The sequence below is a fragment of the Argiope bruennichi genome, chromosome 9, assembly GCF_947563725.1.
Source record: "Argiope bruennichi chromosome 9, qqArgBrue1.1, whole genome shotgun sequence".
NCBI lineage: Eukaryota > Metazoa > Arthropoda > Arachnida > Araneae > Araneidae > Argiope > Argiope bruennichi.
Window position 1 is genome coordinate 60,779,375 of NC_079159.1, and position 27,445 is coordinate 60,806,819.

At 30.5% G+C, this 27,445-nt stretch overlaps 1 protein-coding gene across 5 annotated transcripts in view; it reads left to right on the forward strand.

The window, feature by feature from the left end:
• The window catches only part of LOC129984447 (U8-agatoxin-Ao1a-like), a 126,984-nt gene that overhangs the window by 87,890 nt on the left and 11,649 nt on the right, over window positions 1-27,445 (forward strand). For 3 of the 5 annotated variants that reach the window (XM_056094330.1, XM_056094332.1, XM_056094331.1), the window contains exon 2: window positions 13,978-14,108. In XM_056094330.1, the coding sequence (XP_055950305.1) occupies window positions 14,028-14,108 (81 nt within the window). In that variant the 5' untranslated portion in view covers window positions 13,978-14,027. Of the gene's footprint in view, window positions 1-13,977; window positions 14,110-27,445 lie in introns of all 5 variants that reach the window. The other 2 variants (XM_056094333.1, XM_056094334.1) reach the window with 1 other exon arrangement.

The window sequence follows — 27,445 nt, forward strand, 5'->3', positions numbered from 1 at the left end:
AGCTCTATCAGTATTTAAATGTCCCAAATGTCCATTCACCAAAATAACGATAAACGCCTAAAACACCTGGATATAAATACTGAATTTTTTCCTCTTTCTTTAATTGTGATAGCCGGCGCGTACTTTGTTCATTATAGACGGTTGCAAAAATTATTTTGGATGACAAGAATTATTTCTGAGATCTTTGAAAGGATGCCCAGGCATACATTTGCTTAGCGCCCATCAGTTAAAAGTGTTTTTTCACCTTTTTTTTATATCAATTCTCTAAGAATTATCTTTCCAGTTTTCAAGGGAAGAAGATTACATTGGCAGTGCCTGACTAAGGCAAGGGAATACCGAGAAGTTGCTCCGGGCCCCACATGAGAGGGGGCCCCAAATTGAAAAATACTATAGACAAGTCCTATGCGCTTCTATGCAAGGTTCTTCATTACTAAGTAGTGAAGCCCAGGGTGGGGTGAAGTATTTGCCTCTGGCCCCAATTAGACCAAGTCGGGCCCTGTATATTGGATTGTAAGGGAGATAAATTTGAGACTGAAACTGGGACGTTCCAGTAATCCGACGTACCTGAATTCGAATGCTATTAGAAACGAGAGGCTTAAAATATGTATAAACACTGGACCTATGCTTCACTAATATTGTATACAAATGCTAATACCGTATTCTTAGAAGACTTAACAGATTTAGAAAAATATTTTCTTTATGTTAATAAAATAAAAAAAAAATAATTTATAATAAATCATAAATGCATTATAATTTGTCTAAATGTGAAATTAAATTTATCATTTTGTATGACGTGAGAGAGTGTCCGTTGACCAGGTCCGTACAATACTGTAATCCGCCACTAAAAAGTTCACAATCTTGCGTCACTTACAGATTTCTTTTCCAAACCTCAGCTTAAGATAAAATGTAAAACGTTTTTTTTTAGGTTTAATATTTTTTGGTCAGTGTATAAAATAAAACACTAGGTACAAATTAAAGTAGAAAATACTCAGCTCGTTTTCCGCCTCTAAAAATACAAAATAGCTTCAAAATTTGACTTTAATATTAAAGACATAAAATAAAGAACTAGAAGGTGAGAAAAGAGACGCCCCCTCCCAGACCTACTTTCGTTTCTAAGAAGTTTAATTTCTATTTTAATATCCATTAACAAGGAACTTATTAACATCAATAAATCAATCTTCTTTTTTTGAGAAATTAATTGCCTGTTGACAACTGACCTTAATTTGTTTTCTTCACTATATTATTATGAAACAAATAAAGGAATAAAACAAAAAATTAGCTTGTTGAAAAAAGGATTTATCTGAGAATAAAAAGGGAAATTGTTCAATTTCCGCTGAGAACAAAAATTCTTACGGCCCAAGCACCTTTCGTAAAGTCCGGAAACGTCTCCTTAAAAGGTCGCTGAGCAATTTCACACCAATTCTTTTAGCAATTTTCGTATGAAACCAATGCAGCGCAAAAAAGTGCTTTTACTTGGATGAATGTTCCAATTTTACTTGATTATATGGAAAATAAAAGGACATAAGACACATGAGAATGTCAGGTTAAGGAAAAATGCATGGACTAGAAATATAAAATTCAAATATTTAAGAGGCTAAATTATTTTTTTTAAAAAACCAGTATATTATACTAGTTTATATGAATGAATTTTCTATTTCAAGTTAGCCTTTACCTAGTTCACAACAAACTTATTTTGTGAATAATTTTTGCTAACTGGCTTATGGTTACCACTCCTCTTAATAAAAGTATAAAAGAAAAAAAATGAAATTCTTGTTATAAAGTATTTATATTATATATGCAGATAATTGGTAAAACATTTTTCCAATAAAACTGATATTTATCCTGATAACATACATGTTGCTTTATCTGTAGGGAAAACCAGCGGGAGATATGTCCTCCAAACATTTTCGCGTACTCTCTAATAAATACATCATGCCAGAGAACGCCTTGCATGGCATTGACGTCTAATAGTTACGAAGTATTAACTTTTGGCGGGAATTTAGCACTTTTACTGCTTCTTCTGCAAGCTACTGAATTTAGCTTGGCGAGTCTTTTGACGTTTAATTCCAAATAATCAAGAATATTCTAGAAAAAGTTTTTTTTCTGTTTCTGTTTGTATTATTAATTACATTTATTAAGCCCAATGTGTCTAACTTAATTTGTCTGTTTTGACTTAATCAGTTTTATTCATACATCAGAATATAGTTTATGGCAGAAAATGTAACTTAATTTAAATAATAATTTATTGTTTTAACTTTTTTTTCGTAAGCTTTTATGGTTATTGAAAGAATTCTGTTACAGGTACTTTTATTATATCTAGCACAAATGTATGAACTTCTAATTTAGTAATAAATAACTTATTATATACTATAATTAGAAAGTGAAATTAAAAAGCAGACAGAGAGAGGAATTTAAATATGCATAGATCAAATAATGAAAAAATAAATCAGCATTTACTTTTTAAAATTATTTTTAAGGGTGTTTTTTTTTTTTTTTTTTTGCATATTTAAAAATTAGCTTGTGTGTTCCCGCCGAAGCTTTCTGTCTTATTCTCCAATAAATATTTTATCCATTCCTTTCCCCCGCAAAATATTCTGGACCAATGTGTAAGACAGCGGGCGGTTTGCATGGCATTGACTAAAAATAGTCTGTGGCATGAATTTAGCAATTTCATTGAATCTATGATGAGAATGTATTTTGAATGCCTTTTTTTACACCGTTTAAAACCAAACATTGACATGAAACTACAGTTGCAGTAGCAAGAACGCATAACCAATTTAGTTTATTTAAGTCATGAATTATCGCATTTTCATGAAGGTGTTACGGATTGGAATGAGCGAGGATAGAACCTGGGATCTTGTGGTTCGCAGTCCAGTAACATGACCATGATACAAAAGTAATTGCTCGGGTAGCGTAGTTGTTAACTGACTTATAAGCTTTCATCACAAAGGTACAGAACGAAAGATGATGAACCCTTTGACATATTTGGTTCAAAATTTGATAAGAATAAGACATTAAAATCTTAAATCTGTGTACCAAATATTATATATTTAGGTCTTTACATTTTGTAAATATCGACATCGGTTGTCTGGAAAAGATGGACACAGGGATTTCCATTTTCAAAATTTGACAGAAATCTACAAATAATATATTAAGCCCATAAATCAAATTTAACCCATCTAGCTCAAAGAGCTATTCAGTTATGTTGTTGATAGACAGACATAAGGCCAAAAATGTGTTTTTCGGAGAGACTTGAAATGTAGAAATTCGTCAAAATATCGAGTTCGAATCCTTTGACGATTGCAGTACTTCCCTGAAAAATTCGTACATGAAAAAGAAATAGATATTAAAGGTATTCCTTAAATTTAATATAAAAAGTCAGTCACATTGTCAAAAAGTGATTTCTCCTGAATTGAAAAATGAAAACTAATTGTACGAAATTATATATTTGACAAATGACTAAAATCTCTCTCTCTTAAAAAACAGACGAATTTAAAAAGAAATAGACGAAATGCAATAAACGAATCTAAGTTTAAAATATCCATCATAATTCGCGAATTTATTTGCTTTGTGTAGACTTCCATATATAAGTCATAGAAAAGTTGAATGTAAAATCGGTAGAATCCAAAACTGAGCATTCTTTATTGCTTTAACCTTGAACAATTTCATGATCTCTAAGGAATGGTGAGAGACAAGAAAATGAATTGCCTCATCCAGGAAAGCTTTCCTACAAACAACTAGTCACGTGGACAAATATTTCCAAAGTTACCTTCAGGGCATTTCTCTAATACTGCATATAATCCCTTGATTCCTTTGGAGATATTGGCAAATGTTAGATTCTTCTTTCCGTTGTTATGGGAGGGTTCTTTACCGATTAAATTCATATGACGTAAGCAACTGACCATTAAATTAAATTTTATCCTAAGGTAAATCTGAAATTAAGAAATCTTTCGAAGACATTTCGGAAATAATTATTTTATTATTTCTTACTATTAGTTAATTTAAGTCTTTTGAAACTGAAAGATTTCAGACATCATTGATTGCTGCTTCTGGATATTAATCCCCACTGTGTATACCGGTATTATTCCCCCAAGATGTTTTCCTCTTGCGTTATTATTTACTTAGACAAGTTATTTAGTTTAAGCAATTTAAATAAAAATGAAGAATCCTGCAGCCATTTAGAATACTTCAAAAAGAAGAATTCTGCAAAATTAAAGAATCAAAATGAAGAATTTTACAAAAATGAAAAATTCTGCAAAAAAAGAAGAATTAAAATGAAAAATTCTATAAAAATGAAGAATCCTGCAGCCATTTAGAAGAATACTTCAAAAAGAAGAATTCTGCAAAATTAAAGAATCAAAATGAAAAAATTTACAAAAATGAAAAATCTTGCAAAAATGAAGAATCAAAATGAAAAATTCTATAAAAATGAAGAATCCTGCAGCCATTTAGAAGAATACTTCAAATAGAAGAATTCTGCAAAATTAAAGAATCAAAATGAAGAATTTTACAAAAATGAAAAATTCTGCAAAAAAAGAAGAATTAAAATGAAAAATTCTATAAAAATGAAGAATTATGCAAAAATAGAGAATCGAAATGCAAAAAGAAATAATAAAAATAAAGAAAATTATGAAGTCATTTATGCAGATAATCGCTGAAGATTTACTATTCAGTTATTATTATTTAGGTGGGTCAAGAAAATTTCCATATTGCTTAAAATGTTATTAAAAGTTATATAAAATATTCCAGATTCCATAAAATATAAATATATTTTGATAATATAGTTGAAATTGATAAGTCGATATAAATGCAGTTATATGCTTACACAAGATTCTAGCAAGATTAGGAAAATATAGTTATATCCCTGTAAAATTCCAAAGTTTTCATGAAAGCTCAACTTTTTTTGAGAAATCGAAACAGCATTCACTATTTCTAATTCAAAAGATGAAATAGTTTCTGGAAATAATGGAAAATGTCAACAAAATTTCCATATTTTATAAAATATTATGAAACGTGAAATAAAATAACATTAATTTTATTTTAGTTAAAAGTGATATAAATACAGGTATATATCTATGCAAGATTACAGCAAGATTAAGAAAATATGGTTTTATATCCTTCCGAGATTCCCATGTTTTCATGAGGGCTCAACATTTTTTAGAAATCCTAATCACATTCGCTGTTTCAACTTCAAACACATTTTCAAGGAAGAGAAATAAAAAAACAACAACAAATTCTTTTAAATTAGCGTGATTGAGATATTACACATTATATTGTTTGTTTTAAGTAAAGCAAAATGACACGCATAAAAATAAATTCTTTGTTAAATATATCATTATTAGAATGGATCATATAGAAATCTAACTAAATGCGAAACTAAAATTTAAAAAATTGTAATATTGTACATCCCAAATTTAACCTTTCATAGAATATCTTAAAATCTAAAATTGAGTTTAATCATTCAACAAAACTTCTCACTTAAATTCACGTTGAAGGAAGTTTATAGAATGAAAAAAATAGAGGACGAAACTAGAGAGTACTTTCTTTTATTATTTGAATATTGCTGTAAAAAGAGAACTATAATGGAATATTTAATGCAGATAAAATAGTAAGGAAAATATTTCACTAATTTTATGTAGAAAACATATATTTGTTCTTTAAAAGATATCAAATTATTACTTAATTGAACCAAATGAAACTATGCCTTAATTAAACCAAGTGAAACTATGCCTTAGATAAACTAATAATTTGACGAAAGTTCTTAAGGTTCCATCTTGAATAGTCCATAACACATCAAGCTGTTTCATATTGAGTTCATGGCTCTTTAATCATTCTAGCATGTTGTAATGTCAAGCAGAGAGATTAGAATATGCCTGTAGGCTTCAGCCTATAATTACTTTGAAAATTATTACTACGCTATCATTAGCTTATTATCACGACAACTAACGCGTCTAATGAATGCTAATCTCTTTACGCATTATGAGCATGCTAATGACCTTCAATTATTCAAGGTCAGCTTTCCTAATAATAAATGATGATTCTTTTGTATAGCACATATGTAACTTGCATTGTACAGCACATTTAATAAACTGAAATGATGTCAAAGTTTGTTTACAAGCAAGTATTTTCATCAACCCATTTATACCAGAAACTCTTTTTCTATTGCGATTAATCAAAAATCATGAGATTTTCACTTTTAATTATTTACACCAGAATCCATCATGGTTACAAAAATATTGATATTTGAAAATTCACCAGTGTATCAACATAAAATTCTATTTTTGTTTATTTCTTAACTGTTGTGCACTAATGCCATGTAAGGCGTTGTCTAAAATGACAGATTTATCAGAGGTTATGCGAGAGAGTTTTTAAAAGGCCACCACTGCTTGTTAAACTCTTCGTTCGTGTGAAGTAAAATAATGGATTTTGTAAGGTATTATTTACCATTTTTCAATAAAAGTCATATTACATTTTGCATTAAGCGCAAGTATACAAATTATGAGAAGATGTATTTGAAATGTTGACAGTGGTTATTATTAGAAACGAAATTTTTACATTCGCATATCCCTTACCCTACCCCCCCCCTCAAAAAAAAAGTATCACATTTCCAATTTTACGATATGCTTTTGGTAGAATTTCTTCTTGCTTGTTTTTAAATGATTATTTTTGCATTCAGTTCTCTATATTCAAAATAATACACTGTTCGTTTCAGTATTCTGAGACGACCTCTTTTCGACAATTCTATCTCATTAACAGGAGAGACGCGGAAGGATTAGAGCATTTCCGGAATTCTTCATTCCTTGACCTTGATTTTCGCCCTATTAGATACTTTTTTGTTCCATTTTTATTCACGTGTATGCGAATAGCATGACCTTTCTGACCATATTATTTTTATTCAGTCTGCGAGTAATCCGAGTTTATTTAAATGTTAAATGTAAACGTCCCATCCTTCCATCCTTCCTCTCACCCCTATTTTGACGAATTAAACCTATCCTAACGCATGTGCAAAAGCTCAGAGGGTTTTAGAATTCGTTGTTAAACAATATTTCAGATTTTTTCGCATAACATGCAGGGAAATACTACACTTTTCACACACGCACACACACACACACACACACACACACACACACACACACACACACACACACACACACACACACACACACACACACACACACACTTACAATGTAACATTATTTTTTATTTACTGAAATTTTCCGTCTTTATTATTCAAGTTTTTTTTAATATTTTTTTTCAGAGAGGATATGATAAAACTTCCGCAAACTCATACATTTCTTTCTGCCCTGATATTGTAATGAAATTCTCAAAAGTGGAGTCCCTATACTTATTTTAAGCCTTCTTTCTCCCAGAAGCCATCGTTTCCTGTGATCCTTAACGAAATATGATCGTCGTAAGCTCAAATGTTGTTGCGTTAAACGACAACCTCTGACAGGAGAGCAATTTCAGCATTTGCAAAGTATTCTTTAATGCGTCCTCTCCATTCCTTTGTCATCAGGATAAAAATATGGGCAAAAAATAAGCGCCTTAAGGAAACAGATTTGTATTCATAATGTGGAAATACTGCACTCCTTCTCCAAACAAGTCATGGTTCAAAATGGAAAAATCTGGTACTTCTCTCATTCCCAGAAGCTTTTTAGTTAATGGATGTCATTAAAAAAGGAGGCGATCTCATTTTCCAAAAATAAATCATCTTTTGAAGTCAGATTTGTAAGGCTAGGGATTAAATGAGAGTTGTTGGAAATCCTCTTTCCGAAGAAATCTATTTCCGCCAGAAGATCAAATAAAGTGAAGCAAAGGTCCGATTTCAGATTAACACTTATCGTCCTATGGCGAGAGGAAAAAAGACGGTGAAAAGGAAGTATGCCTTCCCGGAGGTTATTTTTGTTGGGAAGCTATTGTCTTTCTGGAGCGTCGCAAATTACATTAGTGATATGACAAAATGTCTCGATAAATTCTTTCGATTCCTTTTTATTTTCTGATTATACTACATGTTCCAATACTCGCCATCAAAATTATATAATAGGAACTCTGATAATTGCTGGGATCGTGGTGGCCTGGTGGTACGGTCTCGGGTTATGAGGTCTTCAGATTCGAGACCAGATTCCATCGAAAAACCGTCATTTAAGTGAGTCTGGTGTACATTAAATTCGTCGGGACCGAACGTCCTCCCGCTGATGGGGTGTGGAAGTTTGGTGAGGGGGTGCCAGGTCAGGTGTCATCCTCGTCGTCTGACTGCCGTTCAAGATTACGAGGTCCGCCCCAAACTAGCCCTAGTGTTGGTTTAAAACGGGTCGCTAATACAGCTGAGCTAAACTGATGATTGCTAAAAGTATTCTGATTGGCAATGGATGCAATCCATTAAAAGTCAGGGGATATAAAAGGCCTAAATTTAGTTTTTTAGAACACATCAAAGATAAAATTTGTTAGTCTTTTATTTCATATTTTAAAATGAAATAATAAGTAGCAAGTAAAAAGTATTATGTTAGAACATCTGTTGTAATTAATTTTGTTTTGTCATTATCACTATTACTGATTTTTACATTTCAACAAATTTCTACATCTACACATTTCTAATTTTGTCAATTACAAATTTCTAACGATATGAAAGGTTTAAAAGATATAACATTTGAATGCGAAAAAATCAGCTCCCTTTTTCTGATATCTAAGGAATTTTGTTTGTATCTAAGGGCTTTTGTACTATCTGTCTTTAATAATATTAGCAAAAGTTTAAAGAACTGGAAGGTCCAAATTAATAATTTTCCCTTATTAGAGTAAATTAAGATATCATAAATAAAGAAAAATTAAAACCACAACTTATGTTTTCAGCATAATATGCTGAAGAAGCAGTTAGTCTTAGCTAAAATACACACAGTCAATATTTGAATAAATTTCCCTCATATACCTATATTTTTCGTTGCTATATAAACTTTAATAATTTTATAGACGAAGCAACATGATTTTTTTATGTTTATTATTTTTAGTGTGTTATTTTTGATTGCAAAATTTCATAATTACGCTCTCACACAGAAAAATATTTACCATGTCGGAAGTAAATATTTTCATCATTAATCAAGTCATTTCCTCTGCTAATTTCATTACATTACAAGAAGTAATTTTATTTTTGCCACTTTTGTCAGTATTCCATGAAGAAAACAGAAACTAAAATTATTTAGGTTTGAAGTTATTGACTAGAGCTTACCTATTTGCTATTATGTGAAGTAATACACTAGATAAACCCTTTTAATAAGTTTTTTAACATTTTAAAAACAAGGAATACTTTTTGCATTATTTATTTATTTTTGTTTTTGTTTGGTTTGGTTTTCTCTCTCATTAAGATATTTTGAATATTATCTCAGATTTTCTAAATAAAAAAGGGGCAATGGTGGCCTGGTGGTAATGCATTGACTTGAGGAATCAAAGGGTTTCAGATTCGAGGCCAGATTCCACTGGAAAACCGTCGTGTAAGTGAGTCTGGTGTACCTTAAATAAATCAGAACCAAACGCCCTCCTGCTGATGTGGTGTGAAAGCCTGGAGAGGCGGTGCTAGCTCAGGTGTCGTCCTCGTCATCTGGCCGCGGTTCAAATTTACTAGGTCCATCCCAAAACAGCCGTAGTGTTGGTTAATGGAACGTTAATACAACCAACCCAAACTAAATTTTTAAAAATGTATATGTAACTAGGGCTCGCTTTTTTTCGCCAAATCCGTTACTGTACGCGATGTTCGTTATTTCGAGTTATTTTTAAACGTGACTGGTCATTCGTTCAGTACTAGAAGTTTGATCTTACCATGAACCAGCATACTTCCACTTCAAAACTCAACGCTCCACAATGAAAACATTCTTTGCTTTTACCTCTAATATTTAATTGGCGCAGTATGGCCAAGATTGGCTCTTGCGCCAAAAAAAAAAACCAACCAACCAACCAACCTCTAATATTTAAGGCCTTAGTGACCTGGTGGTTAGGTCTCGGTTTGTGAGCAGTAGTGTTTCAGGTTCGAGATCCCGTTCTAACAAAGAACCGCCGTGTAAGGGGGTCTGTTGCACGATAAATCCGTCAGGGCCTGACGTTCTCCCATTGGTGTGGTGTGGTGTGGAGAGGGGTTTGCCATCTCAGGTGTCGTTCTCATCATCTGACTGCGGTTCAAAATGTCGAGGTCCGTCCAAAAATAGCCCTAATTTTGCTTTAAACGGACGTTAATATAACTAAACTCTAATGTTTAAATATTGAATCAGTTTTTCCCATTTTGCCGACAACTTAGCAGCTTCCCAATCAGCTTTTAAAAAAAAAAAAAAAAAAAAAAATATTATTTATTTAAAATTTTAGTTGCATGCATGCCATATAATTTTAAAGAATTTGTTGGTCTTAGGTTTTAAATGAACACGTTGATTCTAAATCAATAAATTTAAAGAATTAATTCCAATTTAAATAAGACAAAACATATAAATTGCACAAATTATTAAAAATTGCTTGAAAACTTTGATTATTTATTTCTATGTAAACACTAAGGACTGTAATTATTCTGATGCATATAGGAATTTTTCGCATGGTTATTTGAGTGGAGAAACAATCCAAACGATTATTCATTTCTGAATATTCTCTTTTCTCACGTCTGTGAAATTATTGAAACTCATTTCTGAGAATCGGCTTTGAAAGTGACGGCGAGGTATTCAATGTGAAATGCTTCAATATTTGTTTAAATTATTTTCCATAGTTGCTCTTCTTATTTTATTTAATTGTTTTAGTTGCTCAGAAGTTATTATCAATTATGATTTAAATAAATTATTTAATTTTTTAAATGTAAAGCTTATAAAATGTATTGAAAAATCAATTCTGCTTTGGTGATTTTAAATGTCAAGACTTAAGTTTTACAGACATTCATGAAGAAGCATAACTTTGTTCATAAAAAATCCTTTATTTCTGGCGCAGCAAAAATTGTATTTATATAAATTTAAGGTATGAAATAAAAAAAATCATGAAAAAGATATAAGGATGCATCTTCTTGTTAGTAATTGAAAAAAAAATAAAGTTAACCAAAAGTGTAACCAAAAACGCCAAATAACCACCCAGTTATGTGGCGTGTTTCAGTGTATGTGAAATTATATGAAATCAAATATTCCATATTAATAATTCTCAGTATTTTTAAATTCTACTACGAATTTAAATACTGAGAAAACTTTAAACACGATATTTTTGGTGAATCGAAACAAAACAGTTTGAGATAAATTTAAAAAAAATAAGGAAATTATAAAAGAAATAGATCGTTCTGCTAAAATGTTAAGTAGACAAAAGCTCTTTAACTACATCATCCCATCTATGAATTAGCATTTGATATACTAATGCAATACTATTTAACTACCGAATTTATGTAGTCAGATTTACATTAGAGCAAAGAATTGACATTTCCTAGTCTTTTTATTTCGGTTGTTTAGATTTAAAATCAGTAGGAAGAGTCGACATAAACTTGTTCGTATGCTCTTCAAGAAAAGATATGAATCCCCTTCCCACTTAAAATTGTGGAAGTAAGGTAAGGTTGTGAATTTCTGGAGGGGCATTGGCTAACAACATTCACGAAATATTGACCTTTGATTTGAATATAACATTTTCACAGACTGCATTGTGTGATGGTCGGCGATATTTTGCAATTACTGCCAGACATTCAGTTATTACACAAATACCTGGAAATCAAATATGTATTTCGGAATTTTTTTTCTGACTATTAGAAGCTAAAATTGGCATAGAACTAGAATTGTAGAAAGAAAATCCCATACCAAAGTTCATTTATTGAAGTCACTGGGTTTTCGAGTTATTCCGTTTACATGAACGCGAAAGTACCGCCAGACAAATGATCAATCATTTAGTAGAACCAACTCATGAAATACTAAAAATGAATAACAATTTTTTTTGCAGTTTTTTTTTAATGTTATCTACTTATTATGTTCACTGTACACGAAGAGTGGGGCAGATTGATTTCCTCAGAATGTATTTCCTTAAAATGGAAATTCAGATATACGTATATGTAAAGTCTTTATACCAAATTTCATCTATTTACCTCACAACATTTTTGAATCATCGGGTTACAGACATAATTACAAAATATCTTTTTCGGAGTTATTGAGGCCTGAAAAATTAAGATTCGTCAAAATCGCGAGTTCGAATTTTTTGCCGATAACAATACTTTTTCTTTTTATAATTCGTATAAGAGAAAATAAAAAGTAATTGAGTAATAAGCAAAAAATTAATTGATTAATTGCTAATTACTAATTACTAAATGCACTAATTACTGAATTAAGTGCTTTTAATATATTTTATTTCCTTTTTAGTAATTATATTTATTAATACACTTGATTTTCCGTTGTAATGGATAGCAGGGATAAAATCGTTTAATTGTTAATAGTTGACACTAAGTAATTCATGGGCCGCGGTGGCCTGGTGGTAAGGTCTCGGCTTCGGAACCGGATGGTTTCAGGTTCGTGACCCGATTCCACCGAAGAACCGTCGTGTAAGGGGGTCTGTTGCACGTTAAATCCGTCATGACCAAACGTCCTCCCGCTGGTGTGGTGTGGAGAGGGGGGTGCCAGCTCAGATGTCACCCTCGTCATCTGACCGCGGTTCCAAATTACGAGGTCCGTCCCAAAATAGCCCTAGTGTTGCTTCAAACGGGACGTTAATATAACCAAACCAAACCAAACTAAGTAATTCATTAAATTCTAGATCGTTTTGTCGAAAAAATGAAGCAATGAATTTTTTATCTTTAATTATCATCAATTATCATTATTTTTTTTATCTTTAATTATCATTTTTTATCTTTAAAACAAGCGGAATTATATTATCATAATATAAAACTACGTAATATTTTTTTTCTGATTTTGTAGTTTATAGTATATCTTAATTATATATATCTATATATATATTCGGAACCATAAAATAAATTCCGAAAGTTCTCAAATTAGAAAGGCCCTTTATGCCTTTGAATAATACTCCTTAATTATGCCTTTTTCATTAAAACGCTCGCAGAATATAATGCCTAGTTCACTAGAACATTAGAACGTCTAAAAGATGGAAACTATCATACTAGCCTTCCATTGAAGTACCAATATGAATGGATTCTCAGAACTAAATGGAATTCAGAAATTGCACTATCGGATTTACTTGAAGTCGCTTTTGATGCCTTATTGGATCTTAGAAACCCTATTTATAGCAATTAAATCCAATTTCTGCAGTGTTCTTCCATATATCTAATAATGGTGGTATTGGTACAGAAGTGTGTACCAAATCATGTAAGTGTATTGAAATTCCTGACAATATTGATTCTGAGGAATTTCTATTTTCTATAATGGTTTATAAAAAATCACAAAATCTATAATGGTTTATGAAAAATTGTAACTATGTTTAACTTTTTTGTTAATAGAAGATAAATTATGCAACTCTGCTGGGAATTAAATGTTCATATTTTTTATTAAAAGAAAATTTACTGCTTAATTAATTGACGAAAAGACTTTCTTAAGACCCAGCTTAATATTTTTAGAAATATCAAGCAACTTCAATATTTTTAGAAATTTTCTAACGTGCGCCGTATGTTAATAGCATGGATCGATTTATTGTTAGCAAAACAGAGAATTCCAATGTATCTGAAAACAAATTATTTCTAAATAACCATTTAGAAATTTTTAATGCATAATATTTGTTACACACAAAATATCTCTATCGTCTGTCATTTTATTTTTAAAAAATTAACTTTAGAATTCCTTCAACACTTTCACTACTGTACCGCCCCAACCGTCCGTGCAAATTCTACACTAGTAGGGCGTTTTTATTTCAAACGACGGATGCAGGATTTAAAACTAGTTATCACTAAAAATGTCCTAGCTTTATAACTTTCATCCACTTTATTGTTCGCTTATTAAATTTACATGAGATGAATATATTAATTATGTATTTTTTATTCGTTCTTTGCAGATTTTTGCCAAGCTGATCCGCAATTCTGAGGACGAAGAGGACGGGATAAGATGAGAAACTGCCTGGGAGTGTTGCTTTTGACGACTCTCCTCATCACTTTCCTAACAGTCACCCACGCCTATGCGATGCGTGGTAAGTAGGTGCCTGATTCACTGGAAAAATAGACCTTTGCACCGCAGACGTCAGAAATTATATAAAAATATAATGAAATTAGGGATCTTCGCAAAAACAAAAAAATATTATGACAAAATTTTTAAAAAATTAAATCTGATGTCGCAAATTTCATGTTACCATGTGAGAACATTATTTTTAAACTCATTGTTTGTCTTAATTTAAGTCAGTAATCAGTTTAAATGATCGCGTAACAATCAGAATTCGCCTGCATCTATATTTAAAAAACGATGTGTGTGTGTTTTTTTTTCTCATTTTAAAATCATCCACGCTCTTTATTTACTTATTTATTTTTGCAAAAGTCCGGTTTAAACTAGTTTGGAATGATAACGTAACTCTGCATTGCGCAATCGTCAACTTTTAGAAAAACGATGTTGTTTTTTCCCCGTCTCTAAATCATTCGAGCTCCAAAACTTTTTTTTGCCAGCTAGAAAAATTGAACCCATTCTTTTATTGAACAGACAGGGGAATCAGGTACATTACCGACATACGTGCCAAGTTGTAACTTTTTGCTGGCGATAAGTCAACAAATGTCACAACTTTCTTTATAATTTTCTAAGAACCCTGAAAGCGAAAAACTGATGCCTCGAAAGCGATAAATCGCCACTTTTCTGCCCGTGCATTTTGCGGGTTCAAAAACCTTAAACTAAAATAACATCATGTCCTCACATGATAAAAAAACGCCATTTATATTTCCGATATATGAAGATATCGAATTCAAAATTCTGTCAACAAATAATTCAAAAGTATTATGCAAATTATACCTAAGCCTGTTTCAATACTTCAAGAATATGAAGTATTGAAACAGGCTTTCCCATTTTAATGGATATACGAATCCATAAAAATAAAATGATCGTTGATAGTATTTTGATTCAAAGCTGATCAAAGCATTTTACACTTTTTTGTAATATATACCCAATAATATATATCCAATTTATATGTCTTTTTATCAAACAATTATCTATAAGTCAATGTTAGAAAAAAATAAAGCATCATTAAAATGAATCTATGAAAAAGAAACACTCTTTTATGTTGTTGTATATTGTAGATCGTATGTATTGTAGATCAGCGATTCTCAACCTGTGGGGCGCGCCCCCTACGGGGGCGCGTGCACACTAGAAGGGAGGGGCGAGAATATCCAAAAGAAAATATTATTTAAAAAAAATTGATTAACTGACTGAAAGGAAAGCACACATACACATAGAAAACAAAATACATTTCGACATATTTAATAACTTATTAAAGTAAAACAACTTACTAAATCAAAACATACTAAATTAAAAACAAATTTAATAATTATTAGTGACTTTCTTGGGCCTGTCTTGCAAAAAAAAGTTTTTCGAAGGAAGGCTTAGTATTAGAAATAGCCACTCCCGGTTCTGTTTCTATATTTTGTCTTCAAAGAAGCCACAGCAGAAAATCCAGTTTCACAAAAGTTGGATGTTGAAAATGGTAATAAAAGGTGAAATGCCCTTGTTTTTAGTGCAGAGAAAACATCCTTACTCCTGCCCAAAATTCAAATAGCGATTTATTACTAAATTGTCTTTTAGTTTCGCCTCTTATCGTGAAGTCTATGAATTTTTCTTCCTAATCAATTGAGAGTCCTTTGGGAGTCTTATGAAATGGATCCCTAACCCACTCGTAACTTGCTGTCAGTTTGTCGTCAGCAAGAAAATAATTTTTAAAATTCTTTACCAGCATGACTAAAAGATTTTCAATGGTTACAAAACAACTTTCAAGTATTCTTCTTCAGCCTTGTAAGTTTTAGTACAGTCATCCACATTTGCAAACATTGTCAGGTTTTTTGCTTTAAATTTCTGCTGCATAATTCCAGTTTTCTACAAAAAGCATTAACTTTATCACTATCCAACATACATATGTGTATTTGCTCCTTGGAGTTGAAGATTCAAGTTATTTAATTTCTCGAATATGTCGACCAAGTACCTCAATTTCATCACAAATAAACCATCGCGAAAATTCTCAGCCTGCGGTCTGTTTTCTTCTGCTAGGAAATTGTCGATTTCTTCTCTTTATTCATAAACACGTTGCAAAAATTTCCCACGTGATGACCATCTTGCCTCGCAATAAAATAGTAACGCTGAATGTACTGAAACCCATGTCTTTACAAAGAGCGGAAAAGACTCTCGATTTCAGGGGTCAAATTTTTATATAATTTACTACGGTTACAACAGTAATTAACAAAATATTCAAACCAGGGCTCATTACTTTCGAAGCCAAAGCTTCTGTGTGTCACGCAACTTCAAGAAAAGTTGACACTGTACATCTTCAGCTATATCGCCAATTCAACAAGCACAGTATCATTTGAGAGAGGTACGGACTGCAATTATTTTGAAAAATTATCTCCAAACATAATTTCTACAATCTCAATTACTGCTGGCAAAATAAGCTCTTCACCAATGGTGTGAGATTTTTTACATCTGGCTATTTTATACGAACATTGTAAGATGCAATTAAAGCTTTTTTATTCAGAGACAAAGTTTCTTTAAAAATAATTTTTGCTTTTTATATGATTTTAATTCAAAAAATTATCTGTGTTTGTTGCGTACTCACTATGAAGCATTTCCAAATGTCGGTTAAGTTTATTAGGTTCCATGTTGTCCGCGGCCAACATTTTTGAGCAAATGATGCACAGGGACCTTTCTTCTTCATTTACTTCAGCACTGATAAACCCAAAATGTAAGTATTCTTGAGAATATTTTCTTGATTTTATTTTCGGAACCACGCTCGTCTGTGTACTTTTTGATGCTTGACTATCGTCTAATGCTTGCTTACTTCCGCTTAAAAATTTATCCATGAGTCTGCATAAATCTACTGCCGTGAATATTTAATATGATGAATTACAATTAACACAAAAACATATATAACATACACATTTACTATAGATTCGATAGCGATAAAAGGATCGACTCGAATGAGACTGGCTGGAATTGAAACTTGCGTTATCGAACATTTTCCTTCTTCCTATGAGAAAACATTTGTTCCGCGCATGCTCGAGACGGCATAAGTCGTGTGGATTCCCTTCCACAAACATAGCTTATTTTTTTCACTTTTGTTTAGTCATGCTTTTGTTTTATTTCTTTTATTATTCGAAAAAATGTATTCCCAGTTTCTAAATTTAGCTCACCCCGTCTAAGTTAACTTTCATTAACGAATTTTTTTGCTTTCATATTCTTTTAACGTTGTCTCCCTGTTTGGTTTTCATTTCAAATATAATATTTCCCTGCTTTCATTCGCTTCATCTGTTTACCGCCGGCTTGTCCAAAATGCCAGATGCGGTTTCTCGCCAACGTTGGCTCGCTTTTACTCTTTTTTTGGCAGTTAGTTAAAAATAATTTAAAAACAGAATCCAAAATACTCAATATACATTATTATTGTATACATTTTATTGTAAGCGGGGGGCGCGATGAAAATTTGGATTGAAAACTGGGCCGCAAATACTGAAAGGTTGAGAAACGCTGTTGTAGATAGAACATTGTTTCTTTGTAGATGTGCTTGCTCACAGCTCATTGCATTGAATGGCATCAAATAAGTATTTGAATTATCTTTCAGATGCTCAATGTATTTCAGGTGTATTTCAAATACATTTGATCATTTCAATGCTAATGAATCATTCTAACATTGTTGACATCTCTAGGCTGCTCTTAAAGCTTATTTGTTGGATTTACTATTTTTCTTCTATTGTCTATAAAATAACATTTATATAAAAACACAAATGAAACCATTTTGTACAATCTTTTGTCTGCATAGTCTCATTTGCATGTAACTAACATGTCATTTTATTAAATAGGATAATATAGAAAAATACATTGTTAAAATGAATCAATAATTTAAAATGAATCTACAGATTTTAAATTGTTTACATATAGATGGATTTTTTCTCAGGAATGGAATCAAATAAGCATTTGCATCGTTTTTTCTCATCGTATGGAAAGGAATCAAATAAGCATTTGTATCATCTTTCAGATGCTAAACGTATTCCAGGTCTATTTCAAATGCTTTTGATCAATTTTCAAAGAATCATTCTAACATTATTGACATCTCTCGGCTGCTTTTAAAGCTTATTAGTTGGATTTATTATTTTTCTTCTACTCATCTTAAAATAACATTTGTATAAAAACATTTTGTACTTTTTTGTGTGTGTGTGAAATGCCTATTCCCATAAGCCTAATATTAACATGCCATTTTATTAAACAGGGTAATAATAGAAAAATAAAGCATCATTAAAATGAATCGATAAAATTAAAGCACAGTTTATATTGTTTCATTGTAGATCGGCGCTTTTTCAGTGTTCACCGTATGGGGAAAATATCAAATAACCATTTGTATCATCTTTTAAATGCTCATTGTTCTTCAGATGTCTTTCAAATGCATTTTATCAAATGTCAATGAGTTCATCCCAACAACGTTGATGTCTCTGTACTTCTTTTAAAGTTCATTCGTTGAATCACTTATGCTATTCTCTATGTTTGTATAAAAACGCAGATAAATGGGCTGATTAAAAGACAGGAGAATAAACCTTTGTGTAAGAATAACTCTATCTTAGGATATTGAAAAATAAACATACTTTTTTCAAATTTATTTTTTTAATCAATATGAATTAATCCCCATCTAAAAAGAACCGAAGATAATTTAATGATGTTAACGGCGCTTTACTACATTTAAACGAGTCTCCAAATAAAAATATGGAAAAATAAGATTTATGTACAAAATGTATAAAATACAATTAGTTATGAATCAATAGTTAATTTCCTTAGTTTCACCCTTAGGTACTTTAAAGTAATAAAAGTACTAACATTCTGATTATTTAAAACGAGTAAACAACTGCATCTTCCCTTACAGATAAAATATGTAATATTTTTAAATTCAAGCATCATAAAAATAATCTTTTTTTTTAAATCTAAAATTTGGAAATTTTCAATTTTTTAAACAGAAAGAACAATAAATTTTTTTTCTATCATCAGTGACCCAACTCCAAAGCCTAACAGAGTGCTAAATTTCGTCCCTTTTTGGATCTTCTTAATTTCAATTTTTAGTGCCTCTCGCAAAAGGAATATTTTATTGATAAATACATTAATGGGCTGTTTTCATACAAGAACAGTTTAAATTAAAGAAAAATCTAGACTCAGATCAGTAAAATTTATTGATATCTTAAAATGTCAGTCCTGTGCCTATCTATCTATTCAGTATAACCATACAAAATATTTAGTAGTAACGTATGGGCAAAATGTGTATAAATATATGTGATATATAGAACAGCTCTAAACTATTTGTTCTGAAGTGTATACTTATTGTATTTAATATTTTATTTGATTACTACACAGGCTTTCACGCCATACCCTAATATTTCTTTTTTATAAGAAAAATAGAAAAAAAATGTATTTTTTATAAGAAAAATAGGAAAACATGTATTTTTTATAAGAAAAATAGGAAAACATGTATTTTTTATAAGAAAAATAGAAAAAAATGTAAAAATGTATTTTGTAATGTAAAAATGTAATGTAATATTTCATATCTACTCAAAAATAAATAATCGAAATTTCTGACTACCGTTGCAGATGTATAAAGTGCTGTTTCGACAAAATAGAGCTAATAAACTTACAATATATACAAATATAACCTCTAAAGAAAGCAATGGAAAGGTCTAAGCTTAATTACAGAGGGAACTAGTGAGCGCGTAATCCCCCAAGTTGATGCAAAACATCCTAAATCACGGCAGCTTGATTAGACTCGTGCGTGCTATTTAATCTAAACAAAGATTTACACAATGACCAAACATTAGCCCAGACGCTCTTGGGATACGTAATCAATATAGCAAGCATTGATATATTGTAATTTCAGCTTACACATGCCAGTACTGTTTGGGAATCTAAACCATTCCACTAAAATGTCATGTGTTTTCTGAAACTGACTTAACTGCCTAGTTGTTACCAATGAATTGCAATTTCTCGCAATGGTGAAAAAACTTAACTATCATTTATTGCTTTGCATTTGCCATGTTTGATTGAAAGTAAGGGACTTTTTCAACAGTAAAATGCTATATGTTATTTTATTAAAATCTTTATTAATACTTTCGATAAAGTTTAATTTTGCAAGACAAAAATTCACAAATAATTAACTTAATTTACTATTTTGATTTACAATCGAAACTACTATAAATCGTTTGGCATGTTATATGGAAAAGGGGTTTTACCATGTTATATGGAATAGGTGTTTTATTGTGTTATATGGAATACGTGTTTTACCGTGTTATATGGAATACATGTTTTACCGTGTTATATAGAGAAGGTGTTATTACTTTTTTTATCGTGTTATATGGAATAGGTGTCAATATATTTCTTTACTAAAAAGGGAATATCTCAAAAATTAAGCAATGAAATATGGAGATCATGCTATCATAATGCAAAAATACAAAACGGTTATAACATGTTCAATCAGTTCATTGTTGCCGCGAAATTGTCTTTCACGTCTGCTGATCTTTTTATTAAACATTGTTAAATGAAATGTACGCTTTTAGAATGCATTATTGTAAACGACTGAGTACTGATTTTGTTATACTGAATTCTAAAACTGGATGGATTAAACATACGTGATTATTTAACTAAGATAGTAATACATTATATCAGACAGTATCACATATATTTCAATAAATTAGAAATCTCTGTATTTGAATTTCATTAAGAATCTTGGATTTTTATTTAAAAATAATTTTTAAAGGGATAAAAGTAGATGAAAAATTGTATAAGAAATAAAGTTTCTATGTACAGAAATAGTATTTATTACAAATAAATGTTCGCATTAAAGTTATTTATATTTATTACAGACAAAAAGTAACCATGGCTTTTGTTCAAAAGAGGGAATGCGAATGAAATAAATACAAAAATATTTCACCGATTCCTTACTGCAATAAAAATGCTAGAAAAGGCCAAGCTTCTTTGTGGCGTTTATAATACATAGTACATTTAGTATGTGAAAAAATAAGATAAATGTAATAGCATAATAATTAAATAAATATAATAAATAGTATAATTTAATTATATATTAAATCTTAATAAGGTCAATAATTATGAAAATCTTAATACGATTATCACAATAAACATTATGATCTTCGTATTCTAGAAATTTCCCATTTAATAAATGGGAAATGAATTTCTCATTTTGAGTCAATTCGTTATCATATCGTCACAGTCATTTGTCATTCCGTAGGAAGTGAGAGCCGCTGCTGTAACGTTGCGATCTTTTTCTTTTAAAAGTATGCGCAGGATAATTGGAGCATTTTTATTGAAGCTAAAGCATTGACCTCATCATTATCATTTAACTCATTCAAGGACCAGACACATTTTTGATAGCTGAGCTATAAATAGAAGAATCTACCTTTTAACGTATTCGAAAATGATAATGAATATCTTCATTCTGCCATTAACTATCGCCCAGTCATTGTTAATCCTTCTTTAAAAGTTGGCTAAGCTCTTCGTCTAGGATTTTATTTTCTATTTTTATTATAATTATAGGGTGTAGTTACTTTTAATCTCAGATATGCTCTTGAACATCAGATGTGAAATTTGGGCGTATTCTATAGATTGCCAAATTAAAAAAAAAAATGCTTCTTTCTTACGTTTCCATACTTTTTAAACAAAAAGAAAAATATAATAAATTGATTCCTACCAAATAATGGAAATTGAAAAATATATCTGACGATACATTTTCTTTAAATAATTAATTGCTCTTTGACATTCAATTTTTGAAGACAATTATGAAAATTTCCTATTCGAAAATAATTTTGATTTGAAATTTCAAGTGTTAACTGATGAAGAAATAAATAAATAAATGTGAATCAATAGTAAGGAAAAAATTGAAGGATTCAAAATCAAATATATTAATTTTTTTAAAACGGATGGTAATTTGCTTCCAGCTACAAACACCTAACACATGTACATGAAAACTAATTAGACATGCACTTCCAGTTACGAAAATATTTTAAGCGAAATAAACAGTCGTATTGTGACATTTTTGAAAGAAAAAATGAAGTCATTTTGTGAAAATTACGAAAATAACTTTTGGCATTTTCCCCTGTACCTTGTATTTATATTTAATTAAAAGTGTAACATTAGCCAAATGAATATAATTTCGTTCGTTTTGATTTGGGAAGGACAAAAATCGGCAGAGATTTAATGAGGGGGTGGGGGGCATTTTAAGATTTCAATTGATTCATTTTATAAGAATTTCGACGTTAAATTACATCGTGTATAAAGAATAAGTCAAAACTTAGGAAGCCAATTTACCTCCTAATTATGAAAATTGCTCTTGATTAATCAGATAAATGGCAGTACGTTCTCTAACAATCAAAAATGATACAGCATAAATGCAAATCAGGTTATAAAAGAATAGTGCCATAACACACATTTGCATAACAAATTTGCAGTTATGCATAAACTAGCTGCATTCTAAGATGAAACAGCTCTGCCAGCTTGTCCAACACCAGTCAAATTTTCAATGTTATATTCTTTAGGATGCGTGCAAACTTTTAGTGAATATAAAAATAAGAAATAAGAAACCATATAGAAAAAAGACATCGTAAGCTGAAAAGTTTATGAAATTGATTTTTTTATTTTTAAAAAACGTAATTTTTAGCTCATTTGATATGCTTTGTAATTAGTTGCATATGCCTACCATATAAGGTTTTGAAAATAAAGGTTAAAAGACATTAACATTTTGCAGTGTGCATAATGAAATTATCGCAATAAAGTTAGAATTAATTTAATTGAAATAGTACTCTTTTCTTTTTAAAATAGAATTATTGATGTGATGTCACAGTATCAAGACAAACATATATGCGCATGTCAAATAACACCCAACTTCAGAACCATATTATGTAGATTTTTGCAAAGTCTCTTTTCAATTAAATAATAATTAGCTTTCCTTTTGGGAAAATTCATAAAAAAAAAATATATTTTTCTATCTCCTTAACAATGCTTTGTATATCAGCTAGTCAGATATAAAATTCACGAATTTATAAATAATAAATTAACATAATCATATCATTTTTGAATAAATAACATATACATAAACTTTGTTTACTTTTATGTACTATCAAAATCTTAACTATCAATCATAAAATTTTTCTTATTCAGACAAATTTCATTTATGATTCTTCAAATATCAAAGGAAAGGTTTACAACAAGAAACAGAATTTATTGTATAAGAAGAAGTCAAAGCGGATTCGACTGCATCTGAGACTTGTTTCCTAATAGTATTAAGGCTCATGTCTCCCAGAGTCATCCTTGGGGACTTTCTTTTATGTCTTAAGTCCTTTTGTTCTTCTACCGACTGCAATGAAATGTTTAGTTGCTCTCATGTAACTTTGCTCTTTAGAAAAATAACATATTGATTCTTTCTAAAGGAATATCATTGAACTAAAAGTAAATAAAGATATCAGGCCATCTTGAAAAAGAAATTTTTTATGTGATTTTTCATATTCTATGAAATATTTCGCGGTAACTCTACCATCCTGATTATTGATTAATATTTGGATATTGATTACTAATTAATAACTATAGGTATCACTGCTTTTTTCACTTTCTGTTATATTCTTTTGTATATATTTTTACACATTTTACTATTCAAATTCTAATTTTCTTTTTTTATTTCCTATTTTTCCTCTTTGTTTCTACTATTCTTTAAATTTTTCCTTATTTTATATATTTACGTTTTCGTATACGTGGTGTAGAGAATGTACAATAATCGCCAAAAGGTTCGAACTCGAGACTTCGCTGAATCTCCATGTATAAAATCTCCTTGAATTCGAAAAACACTTTTTTTTAGAAAATGTCCGTCTGTTTGTCTATCTGTCTGTGACAGAGATAACTCAAAAGCATTTTCAGTTAAACGGTTGAAAGCTGGTATACGGTCTTTGCATTAAATTTTCAGATTTCTATCGAATTTTGAGTAAAATCTGTTCAGAGGAAATCCGTTTGTCGGTTGTTTGATTATAAGTTAACATGATAATTATAAAACGAATGGAGGAAGACAGATAAAATTCGGTGCACAGATTTAACATCTGTAGTCTAGACACCTATCAAATTTTGATCCAAATCTCTACGAGAAATTGACTGTCTGTCGGTCTGTACTTTCAGAAACATATAAATGCTACAATTGAAAAATACAATGAGTTAAACATATCAAATTTTGTATGATATTTTGTAACTAATAGTGCAGTTTTGTGTCAAATTTTGGCTTTAATCGGCTGTGGAAAAGTGTCTAAAATATATATTCGCTTTTCAAGTACTATTAATTGCAAGCCAAGAATTAATCGCCAAATAACTCGCCAAGGATAACAGGAAATACTATGCTTGTAAGTAAAAATGCTAAATTCACGCAAAAAAATAATATTTCATAACTGTTGTATGTCAATGTCATGTAAGGCGTTCTCTGGCTTAACACATTTATTAGAAGGTATGTAGGGAATGTTTTGAGGTAACCACACCCGCTGGTAAATTTCAATTATCTTCTGTTTGATTCCATTGTTTGGCATTACGGCAAGGATCTCAGTCGGAACAGCATGTACAAACAACTCGGCTACCGGTCATTGGATTTATCCTTTGCTGATTAATCATTTTCTTTGGAGCTTTCCAAGTGATTGGTCTGCTTCCTGATAGCCAATCACCTCCCATGTGGTTTCGGCTCAGCTGGGGGTTGGATTTTGTATATATTCTATAAAAACAAATGGTAAAAAATAATCTTTGGATCCTTCTGTAATGTTATTATAAACCTTTGCCGGCGTCCTGGCATAGGGGTAGCGCATCTTCCCCATGATTTGGGCGCCCCGGGTTCGAATCCCAGTTCGGGCGTGGTTGTTCTGCATTTGTGTTCTACCTGTGAGGTGTGTGAATGTGCTCTCATGTAAAAAGGGGTTGTGCAAGCGAATGTGCGTGCGTCATCTTCATATGAGCTAGAAGTCAGACTTCTGTTTTCGTGTGCTCTCGGTCTTTACCCTCTGAAGCTACTGCACCCCCCTTTTAGTGGTAGCGTGGACACGGCATCATCATCATTATAAGCCTTTATCATAATGTTAACATGATACAATACATTAAAACTCTTAACATTTTAAAAAGGAAAAAAAAAAGTATACTCGTTTTTACCTTATACTTTCCAAAATTGATTGTAATCGCATTTATGATCTGATAAACATTATCAAAATAAATACTTGGAATACGAATCATTTTGCATGGAATAAAATTAGAACAAAAGTAAACAGAAGAACAACGAGATACAAACGTAAATTTATGCGATTTTATCAGAAATATTCTGATGAAATAAAATTATAACAAATGTCGGCAATAAAATCATTACAAATGTAAGCAGAAGAACATCGATTAAAAGTAAGTTTATGTAAGATTTAAGAGTAAATTTATGTGAAATTTAAAAGTTAATTTATTTGATTTCATCAGAATTTATGTGATTCCAGCGAGATTTCATAAGAAAAAAAAAACAATTTGGTAAAACCAAATTATATACTTCGGCATTTTCTGGGAGAGAATTTCCATACAGATTTTTTAATATCTGGATTTGTAGTTAATTATTTTATTTATTTCATGTAATTAAACAATACATTTTTCATATTATTTGTTTGTCTTCTTCGTGAGGGTCCTTTGGTTTGTTTTCTGAGAAAACAATTCTCAACATTAATAGGAAATATTCCGGATATTAAATGATCTTACACAACATATAATAAATATTTTTTTTTATAATACTCAATTTCTTTGATGCCGAAGAGAAGATGACCATCAAACCACCTTTGCCAACACCACCATCAAACCACCTCTCTTTGCCATCAAGCCACCTCTCTTTGCCATCAAGCCACCGCTACATAATCTAAATAGGTCGCCTGATCCATTCATCCGCAGATCTGTGTTGGCCAAACCTTTTACTACCATTTCGTGGAAAAGATTTGCCCAATTTCAAATGCGTTATCTTTGTGTTCGCTCTACTGGAAGGATAGCTGGAATCTGTCTGTTCGGAGGCAAACATAATAGGAATTATGGGGACATATTTTGACGAAATATGAGAGACAAAGGCATAAGTCATATGTTATTTCATTTGCTGAAGAACTGCAGCAAAAAAAAGCGACAACCAGTTTCTTTTTCTCCAAAATCGGTTTGCGATTACCGAATTGAAAAAAGAGTAATTTATGAGAAATTTCAAAAAATTTCTGAGTTACCTAAGCATAAATTAATTTCATTGAACATAAGTATCTATTTAACGTACCGAGCATTTCATTTCTCTTATATTTGACGTAAATTTCTTTTTCTTCTTAATTTTTTTCTTTAAATTTTTTTCTTTTTTAATTGAAATAACTAAACTACTTAAAAAATTCCGCTATTATTTTAATGGAAACATTAACTTTTTTTTTTTTTTTTTCAGTTTGGACAAGTTCATGTATCTAATTGTTCATGTATCCATGTATTAAATTTTTCACAAGTTCCCAAATATTTTAAAGTTTTTTTTTATAAACTCTTTTATTTTGCTTCTACCATGCAAAAACACTAATTAAATACACCTTTAATTAATCAAATTAAAGCCTGAATTACCAGGCATTTGTGGTAACTGCAACCAAATGAAAAAAACATTATACTTGAAAGAAATTGAAGCAAAAACTCAAGAGCGTTGAACGTTGAACTTTCACCTGAAGCATTCTTTTTAATGATTAAATTGACACTGCTTTGCTAAAATTTTTGAAAAATAAATTATTATTCTGTTTCCCATTTTAATTATCATATGTTTTTGTTTGTAGTTTAAAAAAGTATCAAAGAGATTTCAATTTATCTTGATTTTTCACTCTAAAATATTCAGTGAAGAAAGAAATCATTTTAACATCAAAATGTTTTTATTTTAAATGTTTTTCAAGCAAGCAAAACGAATATTTGACTGGATTAAACGTTTATTATAATTTCTTATTTTTTTACGTTTTATTAATCTTTAATATTTTTATTTAATACAATTTTATATTATCTAATGAATTTACCTATCTTTTTCATTAAGTACTTTGTTTCCTTAAGGAAAGAATGCCTTATAAAACAGCATGTTCTGCTTATTTACAAAATGATAAGAAATGTATTCAATCAAAGATATATAACAATGTAACAGTTTAAATAATGACAAATTAGATAACACGTGAATTCTCTTTTTTCCACATTTATATGGCCATTAAAATCTCTTTCTTGTATTTGTAAATAACTTCTCAATGGAATACATTTTCGGCTTTTTACTTTAATTGAGAAAA